At 38.0% G+C, this 14,365-nt stretch overlaps 1 protein-coding gene across 1 annotated transcript in view; it reads left to right on the top strand.

The window, feature by feature from the left end:
• hpse2 (heparanase 2) overlaps positions 1–12,074 on the top strand; it is a 59,338-nt gene extending 47,264 nt beyond the window's left edge. The window contains exons 8-13 of the mRNA XM_051426681.1: positions 444–537; positions 1,284–1,390; positions 1,646–1,760; positions 5,022–5,167; positions 7,351–7,497; positions 10,050–12,074. Coding sequence (XP_051282641.1) covers positions 444–537; positions 1,284–1,390; positions 1,646–1,760; positions 5,022–5,167; positions 7,351–7,497; positions 10,050–10,212 — 772 coding nt within the window. The 3' untranslated portion in view covers positions 10,213–12,074. The remainder of the gene's footprint in view (positions 1–443; positions 538–1,283; positions 1,391–1,645; positions 1,761–5,021; positions 5,168–7,350; positions 7,498–10,049) is intronic.
• The last annotated feature ends 2,291 nt before the right edge of the window (positions 12,075–14,365 follow it).

Below are 14,365 nucleotides of genomic sequence, written 5' to 3'. Positions count from 1 at the left end.
AACTATACTTAAGTGGTTTGGATTTTAAACCTGCAGTCCATAATAAGCTATATCAACGCTGATGGCCAAACATATGTCGCTGTTGTTCTTGTGACCTACCTGCTAGTGTAATAAGTTATTATAGTATATCACAGGATATATTAAACCAAAAGTTATGGAGGTAGAAGATGCACTGGGATTGTACACCTTCATGTCTGTCCAACAGGGAGAAGGATATAATGACATCAAATAATATAGAGTTTATAAAAAGGTTATACAGAATGAAACTTTGAACAGGTGGGTGAATTCTTGGATCGATAGATGGAGAATCAGAATGAAGCTTGTACAGTTCAGTTTATTTTTTACAATCTGTGCTGTAATAAAAATCATATGTTTGTTACTCACATTGTAAAGTGTGTACAGAGTGTTTCTCTCACAGCTTTTTTCTTGCATTTGCTTTACAGTTACTACATGGATGGCAGAGTGAACAAAGTGGAGGACTTCCTAAAAACTCGTCTGTTGGACACACTGACAGAGCAGATCAGTAAGGTCACCAAGGTACTTAAAGTTTCCCACTGAAATTTAAGCTACAGTTTATATATACTGCATGTACAATATACTGTTTATATCCATGAACTATTTCTGAAGTGGCTGCTCGATTCATACCGTCAGTTCAACATCTGTACTGTAGGTACAAAATTAGGTTAATATCTAGTGTATTTTTCAGAGGTCATATCTCAAGTCTTTTCCCAGTAACTTTAAATTTGATGAATTTAGACTTTTAGACCACCCTGAGGGAGGATATGAAGAAACCCCTCATTTGAATCATGAAATATATTTGCATTTCTTTTGAGTTTGCCAAGTTATGGATCAGCCCTCAGCTAGTTTTTGTGATGATAAAGCCACATGTGCAAACCACAAGAGTGAGCTGGTCATGAGGTAATGTTATCAACATTACGCTGACTTGTAAGAGATGAACAGTGCCAAAGTGCCTCAGGGAAAAAGAAGAATTCATTCCCAAGAACAAAAACATTCAATGAAATGTAATGGGAGTGGGATTCTCCTCCGAATTACTACTCAGCCAAAGTCAGTGAGATCAGTTTTTTGTGTTTTTATTTATTTGCATACAGTATGTAGAAATGTTTTGTTCCCAACTGTCATGACTTTCCATCAGCATGCAGAGTCACAAAAATTCACTTTATCTGATTTAGTTTGAATTAAAAATATGATTCTATTGTTAAGGTCCTTTCATTGATTCAAATTTCCCAAAAGTGATATTTATGTATTTCCATCACTTATGGCAGGTTGTGAACACACATGCTCCTGGTAAGAAGGTGTGGCTAGGTGGACTGGGCCCGGCGTGGGCAGGAGGCATCAGTAATCTTTCTGACACATATGCTGCTGGCTTTCTGTAAGTACTGTTATCATGCTGTATATATATATATGTATATATATATATATATATATATATTATATATATACATAATAATAGCTTGATAATAATGAACTGAACCAGCTGCATTAGATAACTTTAATTTTTTTTAAGAGAAAAGTATTTATCCCCAATGCATTATGTATTTTATTGGCAGTATGTGTCACAGTCAAAAGCATCTACTGTTGGATTTCCTGATATTTTGCTTTCTGTGTGTATGTGTTCATATTCCAGGTGGGTGAACACGCTGGGTATGGCTGCTATGCAGGGGATTGATGTTGTCTTGCGTCACTCATTCTTTGACTACGGATACACGCACCTTGTGGACCAGCACTTTAACCCTTTACCTGTAAGTCTCTCAATTTCAGTTCAGCAAGGGTTAGAATTGCTATTAGTTCACATTGTCAGAACCTAAATTTACCCTTCTTCATCATAATAACAAGGATCTGACCTGAGCAGTCCTATTACGCTCTGGACCTTTTCTGTAGCAGACCCAGTGCCTCGATGGCACCTCTTGCTCTTTCCCGTGGGAGCTATTAGGTGAGATGAAAGGCGTTTAGTGGTGATGAGTGGTTAGACGCGGGGGCGAAATGCCATGTAACCTTAGCCTTTTGTCAGTAGCCCAGGACAGTGTCACTGCTCCCCTCAACCCCCATCACAACTGTGTGCTTCTCTGTGCGGGACAGTCGGCCGGTGAGAGATCTGCAACCTGAGATGCTGACGCACAGACATGTTAGTAAAAAAAGCCTACAACACTGTGTGAAATGGAACTGCCCAATCCCAAGTTCCTCCGTGGTTTTGTCTGAATCATGCAGGGAGTGAAATACAACAAGCTTAGTCCACAACATTATATTAATTATCTGAAATAAGTATAATAATAATAAGTAGAATAAGTAGAACGGGAGATGTTCCTTGGTATTTTTAAGAAGGGGACATTTAAGTCTTTTCATAGTGATAAACTGATCTCATTTCACTAGGAAAAAAAATCAATTAGAAGTGTGAAGGAGTGATAAAATGCTAACATGAGCCAAGTTCATAAAAAAGATTTATTAAGTTCATAAAAAGGGTTTATATTAAGCTGAGGCAGAGTGGGGGTTGGAGGCTTACATTAAGGACATGTATAGTAAATCATCGTTTCTACAATAAAAGAAAAAGATGATGGAATCAAGGCATTAATCAAACATTTGTTATTATTCAAGATTCTTTTATTATTGGTCAGAAATAGCTTCTAGAGTGAGTATTGGAAATCCCAAAATACCATTTTAACCGCAAATGTTATTGGGCTTATGAACTAATCACTTCTGCAAAACCTGACAATATATTTTTTTGTACTAAATCCCTCGTTAGACCTCTCTAGCCAGGCATGCATTTTCTTCTGCCTCTCTTCAAATATATGAGATATAAAACAATTGGGATGGCTTCATTTTTCCCGCTCTTTGTATTATTTTTCTGGGAATGATGGTCTCCCGCTAGGTTCACAATGCTTTAAACATGGCTGGATGTCTAAAGGCTGCACTGGCCTACCTGCTGTGAGAATTCACTGCAGGGCCAACCTGTCCTCTGCATGGGAAATTTATGACCTGGCCCCTTCCCCTATAGGATAACTCCCCCTTTGGTAGAATCCAGTCAAAGCCCCCCACCGCCGCCCATTGAATGACTCAACCACATCACCTTTTTCTACACTGATCCCCTCCCTTTCTCTTTCTCGCTCTTCTGTCCCAATTACCCCCTCTTTTCCTGTTTTGTTTTGTTTAAACTCTACACGTGCCTGTTGTCTCCCTCCAGAGGGAATACTTATTCATCAGATACCAAACAGGGAGATGAGGCAGTAGATTGCACTCACTAACTGCCCCTTCTCCCCATGTTTCAACCCTAGGACTTTCAAACCTTCATGACTCTGCAGATTGTGCATATACTTGCACTCATGTGTTTTTCTGTTCATTTTTAACAGCTGTTATCTTTTTATTTTTATATGGGTAACCCAATTAGAGCTTGATGAAGATTGTTAACTTCTTTTGGAGCTAGTTAAATTAAAAACACTAAAATGTTGAACTTCCCTCTAGATACAGGGTAATAGAATAACCTCATACTTTGATCTTTGGATTCTTGGAGATTAACAGGGTCTCAACCAGGCAGTCTGACTCTCATTTGCCCCATTTAGCTAAACACTAAAGGTTAATTGTTATTCTCCTTGTTATTGTCCTCTTAGTCCCTTGACTGTGCAGCTGAGCTTTGATTGGTCTCTGGTAAATGGTTTTACTTTTCTGGAGTTCTTGACATGTTACTGGTTTACTTGTGCCTGCTTTTCTTTCTACCTATTTATTGGTCTACATGCTATTTTGACCGGTTGTCAAAGTGATGGTTGTTCCTCCAATTGACGTCTGTATTTCAAGAGATTTGGGAGTGAGAAAGACAGGGAGACAGAGAAGGCAGTTAGACAGGAAAACAGGCAGACAGACAGACTGCTGATGATTTAAGACCTCAGCTGATATTTCCCAAAAAATTTCAGTATTATGTCCCGCCAATTCCTGTTCTGGTCTGGGATTTTAACACACCCATAGTTTCAAATATATGAATTTATTGATGTTTTCTTTTTCTTGAGTTTTGAAATTTAAACACAAAGCAAGAGTATGGCATCGCTTCGGCCATCTTGCACAAATAAAACTCCAGACTCATAACTGTTCTATGTTTTATACACTATGTTTTAATCATAGATCACAGTTCTTGCCATACGTTCATCCACCCATCCCTCTGCCTGTGGCCAACACTATACAGCTCCATAATGTGCGTACTCTGCTTCTTCGATGCCTTGGCAGCAAATTAAGTTAAAGCCTGCATGGAAAAAAGAAGCCCTTAAATGTTGCCATATGCAGGATTGCATGGGAACTTCCTGAGGAACACATGTTGTTCTGGGTCTCTTGGAGAGGTGTTGAGTCTGTGTAGTCTATAGAGTGAGACACAGTATGGTGGACCACTCAACAATGATAACAGAAAACAGCAATTCATGATGGAACATAATATTTTGTAAAAATGTCATATTTAAGACCTGTCAATTCTTAACGGGTCAGCGGTTGTTAGATACAATGTGGCATGTTACATGGGACAATCAGCTCCAACTAAACGTTGTGTGTGCTGACATATTTGGACTCGATATTTTTGTGGAATACGGTATATCTCTTTTTTCACTCTGTCACAGACTAGCTGCTTTTCTGGTAACTTCTTAATTCTCACAATTTGGGAAACTTAATCTGTCTCTACAATCACCAGGACATTTCATGGAGGAATAAACAAAATGGATATTTTAGCAATATTTACTTTCAGGGGAATCTAGAATCTAAAAAAAAAAAAAAAAGGGTAATAAAATTCCTTATTTTAAATCTACCCTTACATTTAATTAGAGTGGAGTTTGTGATGCAGTTAAACGGTTTCCCTTCTATTAGTCTTATCAGATCTTTAAAACTTCCTTTCCACACCTGCATGTTTTTGCATTGTATGTCTAAACAGGAACCAGCTGAATTCTGTCCTCAGTATTATGATGATACAATTAACCCATACGGTCATAAAAGTGATGACAAATGTGTGTCTGTGTGTTGTGGTGCTGCCCTTACAGGATTACTGGTTCTCTCTGGTCTTTAAGCGTCTGGTTGGTCCAAGGGTTTTAGCTGTGCGGGTGGCTGGACTGCAGAGGAAACCACAACCAGGACGAGTCATACGAGACAAGCTACGTATCTACGCCCATTGTACCAGCTACTACAAGTACGTGCTACAGCTGAACCACATTAGTTTGTATCCAGCAATCAAACACAGCAAGAGTGTTAAATTATCCTTATATGCTATGATTTTGGTAATTTTTTTAACTTAAAGCTGACAGGTGACAGAGCACACATCCTCTTAGTCTTTCGGTGATTCAGTGTAGCAATACTTTGGGAATGTCCTTGAAGATTTAGATGGAAAACAGACTGCTTAACTTTTGTACTCCCTGTGTCCTCCTGCAAACACCTAAGGCTCAGTGTCTGGTGGGGAAGAACAAAATCCCTTACCGGCCCATTCAGCTTCCCATAAATAAGCAGACGGCAGACACCCGCTCATTCACAGCTCAGAGCCTATAAAACTTAACGGGTATCACTTATCAGGTGTGTGGGTTCTGTCTCCCTGCCGTCAAAGAGCCGCTGAAAGGTGTGCAAGGCCTTTATCCCATCTCGGATTGGCTGGAGGGGGGTATTTGAGGGGGAGGGGGAGGGACAATAAGGCGGTCTGTGCCGGGAGCAGATAAAGAGTGCCACCATGGCCTGTTCAAGGTTATCATTTAACCCAGGCCAGTGGCTGTCAGCACCAGGCTAGACTTACGGCCTTACTCTAGACAGGGCTCGTTTACAGGTGGAGCATCTCTTAGAAAAATAGTAGCACTACACAGATAGATGTCGATGGTTGGGCAGGAGTTGTATAACGGCATGCACGCAAATATTTGAAATAGTTTACAACAAGTGTGCTCACTTACTCCCAAATTCACCATGCCACCTGGCATGGTGAATTTGGGAGTAAGTTCCACTCATACCAATCAACCTGGCTTCATATGATCAGACAGTGAGGCACTAAAGCAGTCCCTCTTGAATCCAATCCATCTTGCCATTATTTCTGCCACTTTGTGGTTTTGCACAGTCCGCCCTTAAGTGGACGAACCATTGTAGTCTTAGTGGTTTGACTGTACTGTGTAAGACAGCAAAGACTCTGAATGTGCTGAGGCAGTCAGTGGTTTGAAAAGTCTTTGCAGATTAGATATTTGACTTTCACTGCCCTTTTACCCCTTTTAGTGGTTTGCATGAATTTTTTTTCACTCTCCAGCGATGCTCCAACATCAAACAGCATCAACACATGTTTATGTTCCTGGTTTGGATCTCTAAGAACCTCATCATTTGAAAAAGGCCTTAGAGGTCATTATCTCGCTCTCCATCTAACCATCTGATCTATCACTTGGAGCCAAGGTCCACGTTTCTCAGAAACAAACCTCAAACAAACCAAGTTTAACGCAGAGCCAGACACACAGCGTTCCCATCAACTGTACATGACTTTATTTCTCTTGGTAAATATATTGAATATGGCTCACCCTGTGCGCAAAAGAACAAAGATAAACATCAAACCAAAAACCAAGATTGCTTTAAAGATATGAAATTTTAAAGATGGCAACTGGGAGAGATGTCTACCGGACCATTTAGCTAAAGCACAGCCCTGACCCTGAACACCAAGGCTGACATGTGTTATTCACTACAGCTGTCTCCTTATATCTGGACCCTTATTAGATTTTATCAGGTTTGTCTTATCTGTCTCACTTAGTTATTTACCTCTGGCCAGTATCCCTCTCAGGTTGTGTCCCCAGTGCTTTGCTCTCAGGAGAGGGACTCAAACACTGTTGTCTGTGTAGCTCAAGTAGTGTTGCCCGTTGCGTTCACACCCTTCATTAGACCCTGGACTATAGAGCAACAGGTTTTAATATTGGATACTGTAAAAGAGAAGCTGATTTTGCATCAGATAGCCTCTATAGGGATGATAAATGCTTCAAAAATGAAATGTGGTTTATTATGGTTCATACTAAATATAGATGATAGGTCTTAGGCCATGATAAAGGACAACTTGCTGCGTAATGGAATTCCATTCTTGAGCAGGCTTTATCTTACTTTATTATTTTTCTGCTAGCCTTTTGATCCAGATTAGATCAAGGAGTTGTGGTTTGATCCTATTACTATATGTGATGAAAATACAGTATCAAAGACTTGCCTCTCTTTGTAGTCATCTTTAATTATAGAGAATTTTATTCAACATGCCAATGTAATATATAATCCCTATTAACAGATGTGGAGAGGAGCCTTTTTTTTCTGGTTGTGTCATGATTGTTCCTAAAGGTAAAGGAAAATTAATGTTGTGTTTTTCATTATTTTCTTTAGTCATAACTATGTGAAAGGGTCCATAACAATCTACATCATCAACCTGCATCGGTCGCGAAAGAAAATTAAGTTGGCGGGGACGTTACGGAACAATACTGTCCATCAGTACCTCCTGCAACCCTACGGCAGTGACGGACTCAGAGCCAAGTTAGTATCTCTCTTTCTGTCTCTCTGTCTCATACACCTGCACCTAGACACGCATGCCGGCATTGAATAATTGTTTTCTATCCAAACAACAGTGTGGACCTCATATAGAGTATCCAGTTCCATTCATTCATGCTGATCAAACAAGACAAATGCACTGGTGAGAGACTCAGCTTACCAAAACAGCTTTCCAGTCCCATCACTGCTTGTGTAAAAAAATAAAACACTTTTATAATAAAAGTAAAAAACCCTAATAATAAAAACGTTGGTTGAAGCAGTTTTCAAAAAAGTTAATTTTTTTGCAAAGGTCTGAAAGTCAGGGATAATGAGAATTTAATGAACAACTTTATGGGTGTTTAGTTATTTGATTTTTTCCAACCGTAATGGGGTGTTAAACACTGGCCCTTCAAATGCTGCAGTGAATCAATTTTAAGACAGCAGTGGGTGTTGGACTTCAGCTGTGTAAATCACGCTGAGTCGGCATGTTGTGTATGCAGTAACTTCCTGTCTTTATCTATATTGTAGATAGCTTAAGACAACAAACAAAACTCAACAAAAAACAACAAATAAAAGCTAGAAAGGAATAAACCTTTTTTTTAATTTCTGTTAAATCAGAATAATATATTGCACTGCTTTAATGAAACTTAGTTTTAAAAGGAAACATTGACTGAGCCCAGTCTTTCACAGAGTTCCAATGTGTTTACGCCCTTTTGTTTGAATCTGTTTTTATAGCCTACAACAGATGTTTTATCAATGGATTCTTACATCCTTTTATATTTATGCCATTTTAACTCTAAATTCAGTTTGACTATGATATATTGCACTTTATGTAACAAGGTAATATAATTCATATTGCCTTACAACATCGCTTAAAATTAAAGGTTTATGCTCTGTCTCTTCCACTCTCCTTTAAGCCCCTGGCCTGTTATTCTGACTCAGACTTAAGCCTCAAATCCTGGAATAACAGCCTAATGACCCAAGACTGTGTGTGTCTTTGTGTTATACGATACCTACATACGGCCTTAATTGAGTCTCAGGCATGATCCTTCAATAACAGCATAATGATGGAGGATGTTTTAGGTGTTAGAACAGGATTGCAAGGCAATTAATAGGAGAGCGAGCTAACGATGGGCCTTTTTCAGGCCTTAAGTGCCTTCCTTTACCACCGGCAGCGCAAGGAGACTTTTATGAAGAATTTAGCAACACCAGATGTCTATAAATTTGTCTGAGTAGTGGGACTTTTTAACGTTGGCCAACTATCGAGGTACATGCATGTTGTAGTAGAGCTTTGAGTAATTCAGAACTTTTAATTTGATATTTTATTGAATTTGAGGTTCATGTAAAAAAATATGCAGACCAGCGGCCATAATCTCTATAGTACTGTGAAATTTACAGTTTAACAATAAAAAATGGTTATAATAAAAGCAGCACTTAAAAGTTTAAAAGTTGTGTGTTTAAAAGAAACCCTACAGTACAAAAACAGTATAAGGAAACCATTTCTCTTTTGAACATGATTTATTATGTTATGTATCATCATATTTATAGATAATATCTTGTATGGATAAAGAGAAACAATGCATTTTTAAATAAACTATATGTGAAATTCATACTCAAACTGTGTAAGTTATGCAGGAAGGTTCATAATATTTTCCTACTGTATTTAAAAAATCTTATTAATTACTATACAATCTTTCTGTGATAATTATCCTGCTATCTGGCCCATAATCCATTTGTAAAAGTGTTAACCCTTAACTTACAAATGTGACATGTTATAGCTACTTTATAATAACATTTCATATTGTTTTAAATTGTTATGGTAAAACTATTAGTGAATAATAAAAGAATCAATGAATCAGCTATTAATAGCCTCTATAAAAACACAGACAGGAGGCAACTATTTCTGTTTTATGTGCAAAGAAAATAGAGGAATGTGAAATGTTTTGCATCTTGTAACAGGGCAAGGCTGCATGGCAGCCTAACAGGCATTTCTCGATTACTTAACTGTACATCTAGTTTAGTTAGTAACTAATCTTCCCTCACAAGAACACAAAACAAAAGAAACCTAGTTTAGTTGTACCTTATTTCACTTTTACACTATGAACTGTTGTTGTTGAATAGACAGTATTATAGCAAAGGTATTTTTGGAGAACATGACCAATTAAATTTATATCAAAATAATATTTTGAACAATTTTTCTTTGAAAACCTTATTTTAAATATTCTTATTGGTTTTAGTAGTTGATGTAGTTCACACTGCAAATGTACTATTTCAGTGTTTACTCGAAACTGTTAGTAGAGAAATAGGTTAGGATTTTCTCTGTGAAGGATCCACTAAAAAAGTCAGGTTGTACCTCTGTGCAGTCATGAAACTGCAATTTTGTAACAACAGCACCCCCAAGTGTCCAACTGATAGAATCATTACCCTTAAACACTGGAGGTCCAGTCTTGTGTTGATGTAAAAAGCCTCATTAACTGCCTCGTGTTTTCTCCACATATTTTTGTACAACTAGCAGTTTTATGTTGCAGTCTGCATTTCCCCCCCTTTTTTTCTTGCAGACATGTCCAGCTGAACGGGGAGAAGCTGCTCATGGTGGACAATGAGACATTCCCGGAGTTGAAGCCTAAGACATTGAGGGCTGGACGGACAATAGCCATGCCTCCCATGACCATAGGCTTTTATGTCATCAAAAACATTAACGCGTATGCCTGCCGAAGATAACATTGACCCTTCATCCCTGAGATGTGGGCGTGATGCTCAGAAGTCTACCAAACCAACCCTCTGCAAGCTTGACCCAAAGCTTAAAAACAGTGTGGCTCTTCTTTTTTCACCTTTCCAGGGACAACAGGGAGGTCAGAACACCACTTTATTTGGATTTTTGTCACTTCAGTAGAGTGGACATGTGGCTTGAATGCAGTACAGTCTTCTGGTTTAACAACAGCCTCTTTGACTGTTATTTCAATTGTAATATTTAAACCACACTACCAAATTACAAATAAACCCAGCCCTTTCCTTGTTCTCTTCTCTGGTCCAACAAAGAAAGACTTGCCCAAGACACATAAAAGGGCTGCACTGAACACTTTTAAATTCTTTTCACCAGGAATTCCTCAAATGCTACAAGTGATTGTTTTGTGCCAGTTTATGTATTTTTGTAGTTACAAAAAAGTCCACATTCTTTGACTTGATTAAGCTATTTTTTTTTTTTAGGATTGTCAAACCGAGGGTTTGTTTTCTGCCAAAAGAGTTCTTTTTTTCTAATTTTACACTGACTGGCAGTCAAAAAAGTATGAGAGAAAACTCTGAACAGGCAGCGTTTCTGAAGCATACACAAGTCAACTTCAGTTTGACTTGATCCTTTCCACAAAGAGAAAATGCTGCGGTGTGTGCAAGGTCATGCCTGGACTAACTAAGTGCTGTGTGTGTGTGTGTATGTGTGTGTGTGTATGCATATGTTTTATTGATAAAGCTACTGATGTGTCTGTCCAGTCTGTTTGAGAACATGTTTCTTCCCTTGCCGTATCAATTGGCTTAAAGGGAAAATCTGTTTCTTCTAAAGGCTGTTTTTGTATGTTTTGTGTATCATTGCTTTTCTGCCGCAGGTTTTCATCAGTTTAAACTGCAGAGTACGATAGCCAGGACGTGTTGCTGGTGCTGTTTTGCAGCGATGAAGAACAATGTGAACCCATCCCTAACATCTGTCCTCACATAGCCTGTATCCACACAAAATCTGGGTCTTGCTTTAGATTTAGAAATTCTGAAATACCAGTTTTTTTTATGTGTATTTGAACCTATACCTACATACCTTCAGTGTGATCTCACGTTTTATAATCCTCTTATGCTGCTAGGGTTTTTTGTACTAAATATACATTATATATTTTACATAATTTTGTACAGATTTACTGTCATATATTATTAGATAATGTATTGTACATAAAAAAGAGTGATGAAAATAAGTGATAAGCTTGATATGTTTACTTACATAAAGTATACACCTAATTTATATGATTAAATACTTTGTTTTGGGTTTCTCTTTTTTGGTTTTTATAGTTTACTGGTACAAATGCCCCAACTCTAAAGAAAAATCAAAAATAATTTAAAGAATGTTTTCATTGACTGTGTTAAGATGCAAATATCAGAGGCACAAACAATTTATTTGCAAGAGAAGGAATTGCCTGAAGATGGTTCATAACCTATGTTTCACAATTTTCACATCATTTATGTTAATTTTATTTCATAATATTTTAATCATTTTATTTAAAAATGGGATTGTTATTCTCTATACTAAAACCACAGAGTGAGTCAAAGCGTTGCCTGGAGAGATTTGGTCATGTTGCTTATTAGGTGCTTTGAACTCACACGACTAAGAACAACGATAACATTTCTTGATTCTTAACATGGTGGAAGACACAGGAGTAGGTTCAGTGCCTGAACATATTAAATATAAAGAAGTTTTCATCTGAATTTGTTTATAGTTAATGTAGAGATGTTCATATTTCTTTTGGAGAGCATTATTTTAATATGTAAAGTGTGCCTATATATTATTTTTTGTAAAAAAAAAAAAGTTTACATTGATAATAAACACCTACAAATACCTAAGAAGTTGTATTTTTTTCTGTATATATGTCAGGAAAAATGGCAAATCCCTCATGCCACAACCTGCACTAACACACAGAATTCATTCCTACTCAGATTTCAGTTTGTCAACAGGTCAGTCTACATTAAACTTTGCTTGTAAACTTGCTATGCTGTGCACAAGAGAGAATCTGGGAGTACATTCTACTTCTGTATACACAGCTAAGTCTCATCATGTGAATTAAATTGAGCAATGCAACCAAACTTCACAGCAGTTCTCAGGATATAACGGATCTGCAGAAGCACATGGTCGAAAGGAGAAAACAAAGAGATGAGAAGCTATGATTTATACCTGCACAGGAGCATAAAGATGAACAGAAATACCCTCATACAGACAGAACCTATCAATAAAAACTGTCAAATTATAGCAGCAACCTTAAACAAAGTTCCCATAGCATTAGAGTCAGCGTTGTTGGTGCACTCACTCACTCTTACACACACATACACATACTGTTACACTCTGTGGCCCCATATGTGGAAGCAGCTGGAGCGGGTCTTTGTAGTGGGAAAAGTGCTGTCTTGTCATTGCACGAGGCAGCTGCTGATGGGAAACATGAAGCCAGGATGGGATAAACCTCCAGACCTCAGCTTTGGTCCAGACAGGCCAAACCTGGGCCAGACCTGGCTCAGTGTCTGTTGATGCATAGACAACTGGGATCTGCTTGGTATGATCATGTAAGAAGTTAGATGAAGGGTTAGAGCCTGTGTGCCCTTTAAACAAAATGCTTGTCATTGAAGTGCCCTCAGTATCTCCCTGACAAGAATGGCACGCAAAGAAACGGCGCTGCGCTGATTTCTATAGAAAGCAAGACAGGCTTGAACTCTACTGAAGTTTCATGACAGTGAGTCATTAAACTTGGCAGCCCTTCAAGAGCTGTGATCCAAAGCATGTACCTTTAATTATATTTTTGTTTTAAGTTCCATTCATGGGAAATGGGCTTTTGCTTTTATGTAAGTAGCAGAAATGTTTGGTCACAGAAATGAAATTCAGGAACAATCTCCTTTCACATGTGGTTAATTTCAAACAGGCTGACATTGTTGACATGTAAGAATCAAACCAGACTCGTTAACACCTGGTCCATTTTAATTGGGGCTTTTGTGAATAGAAAAATATTATTCATTATACATACCATATTTATGACATTTTAATCCAAATGTGCATATATGTGCATATGTGTATACACTTATGCACATTTAGATGAATATACAGACATGCTTTGTTTTTAAAGCACGTGCAAACCTGGGAGAACAGTGAGCTAAACATGCTAAAGTACAGAAAGATAAGTAACTTAGATTGATCCTGATCTAAACTGTAACTTACTCAAAATCAAAAGTATGTTTGTTGAATAAATACCTCTGACCTGTGAGTGATGGGTTAACAATAACTGACCAAAGCAGTATTGAACAGTGAGGCCTTAGTGAACTTCCTGACATTCAGACCAGGATCTTATCAAGCCAATCCATGGACATGGTTTTGTTTGGCAAAATGTTGCTTCACATAAACCTGTACCTTGTGATAACAACTGCTCAGCGTCACTTCCTCTGACAAAATCTAATTGTGTTGTGATTTAGGAGGACTGCGCCGTGTCTGGCCACTTCTGCGTGACAGTGCCTCCTTAGTGGAGGTAACTGTTACCCAGGCCTGCCTAACACTGTTTATACTCAGTGATCCATTTTGAGACATGCAAGGCCCCCTTTTGCCCTGTTAGCATACACTGAGGATTTCATGATGTTTACTCTGTATATACAGGAGTCAGCTTAAATAAGACTTCCATGAATGCCGGATCCCCAGAAAACTGATGGACTAGATTAGACTTTGGCCCACAAAGTACAACTCTTGGCATTTTGGACCATTTTGACCCAAGCAAGGTTAATACAACATAAATATTTACCTTACTATGAGGTTCTTTGCTCTGCTCAGAAGCCAAGCATACAATCTGTGCTGAATATTATGATAGGCCTAGATTTGCTGTAGCCATCAAAACATTCTCTGAGAAACAGCCTGGTGTTTGGCGAGTGTGTATTTGTGTATATGCAGCATATATGTAATGTAAGTTGTTCACTTGATGAAAAATCTGTTATATTTATAGTCTATAGGAACAAATATGGGAAGCTACTTAATATTGAATTTATTGTTAAATGTCAATTTCTTATGTCTCTGATATAATAATAATGCTGTTTGTTGTGTTTAGCTTTGTTTACTTGAAAAACACCAGATCTATCTATCTATCTATCTATCTAT

Source organism: Dicentrarchus labrax, unplaced genomic scaffold (assembly GCF_905237075.1).
Source record: "Dicentrarchus labrax unplaced genomic scaffold, dlabrax2021, whole genome shotgun sequence".
Lineage (NCBI taxonomy): Eukaryota > Metazoa > Chordata > Actinopteri > Moronidae > Dicentrarchus > Dicentrarchus labrax.
This window is presented reverse-complemented; position numbering and strand designations above follow the sequence as displayed.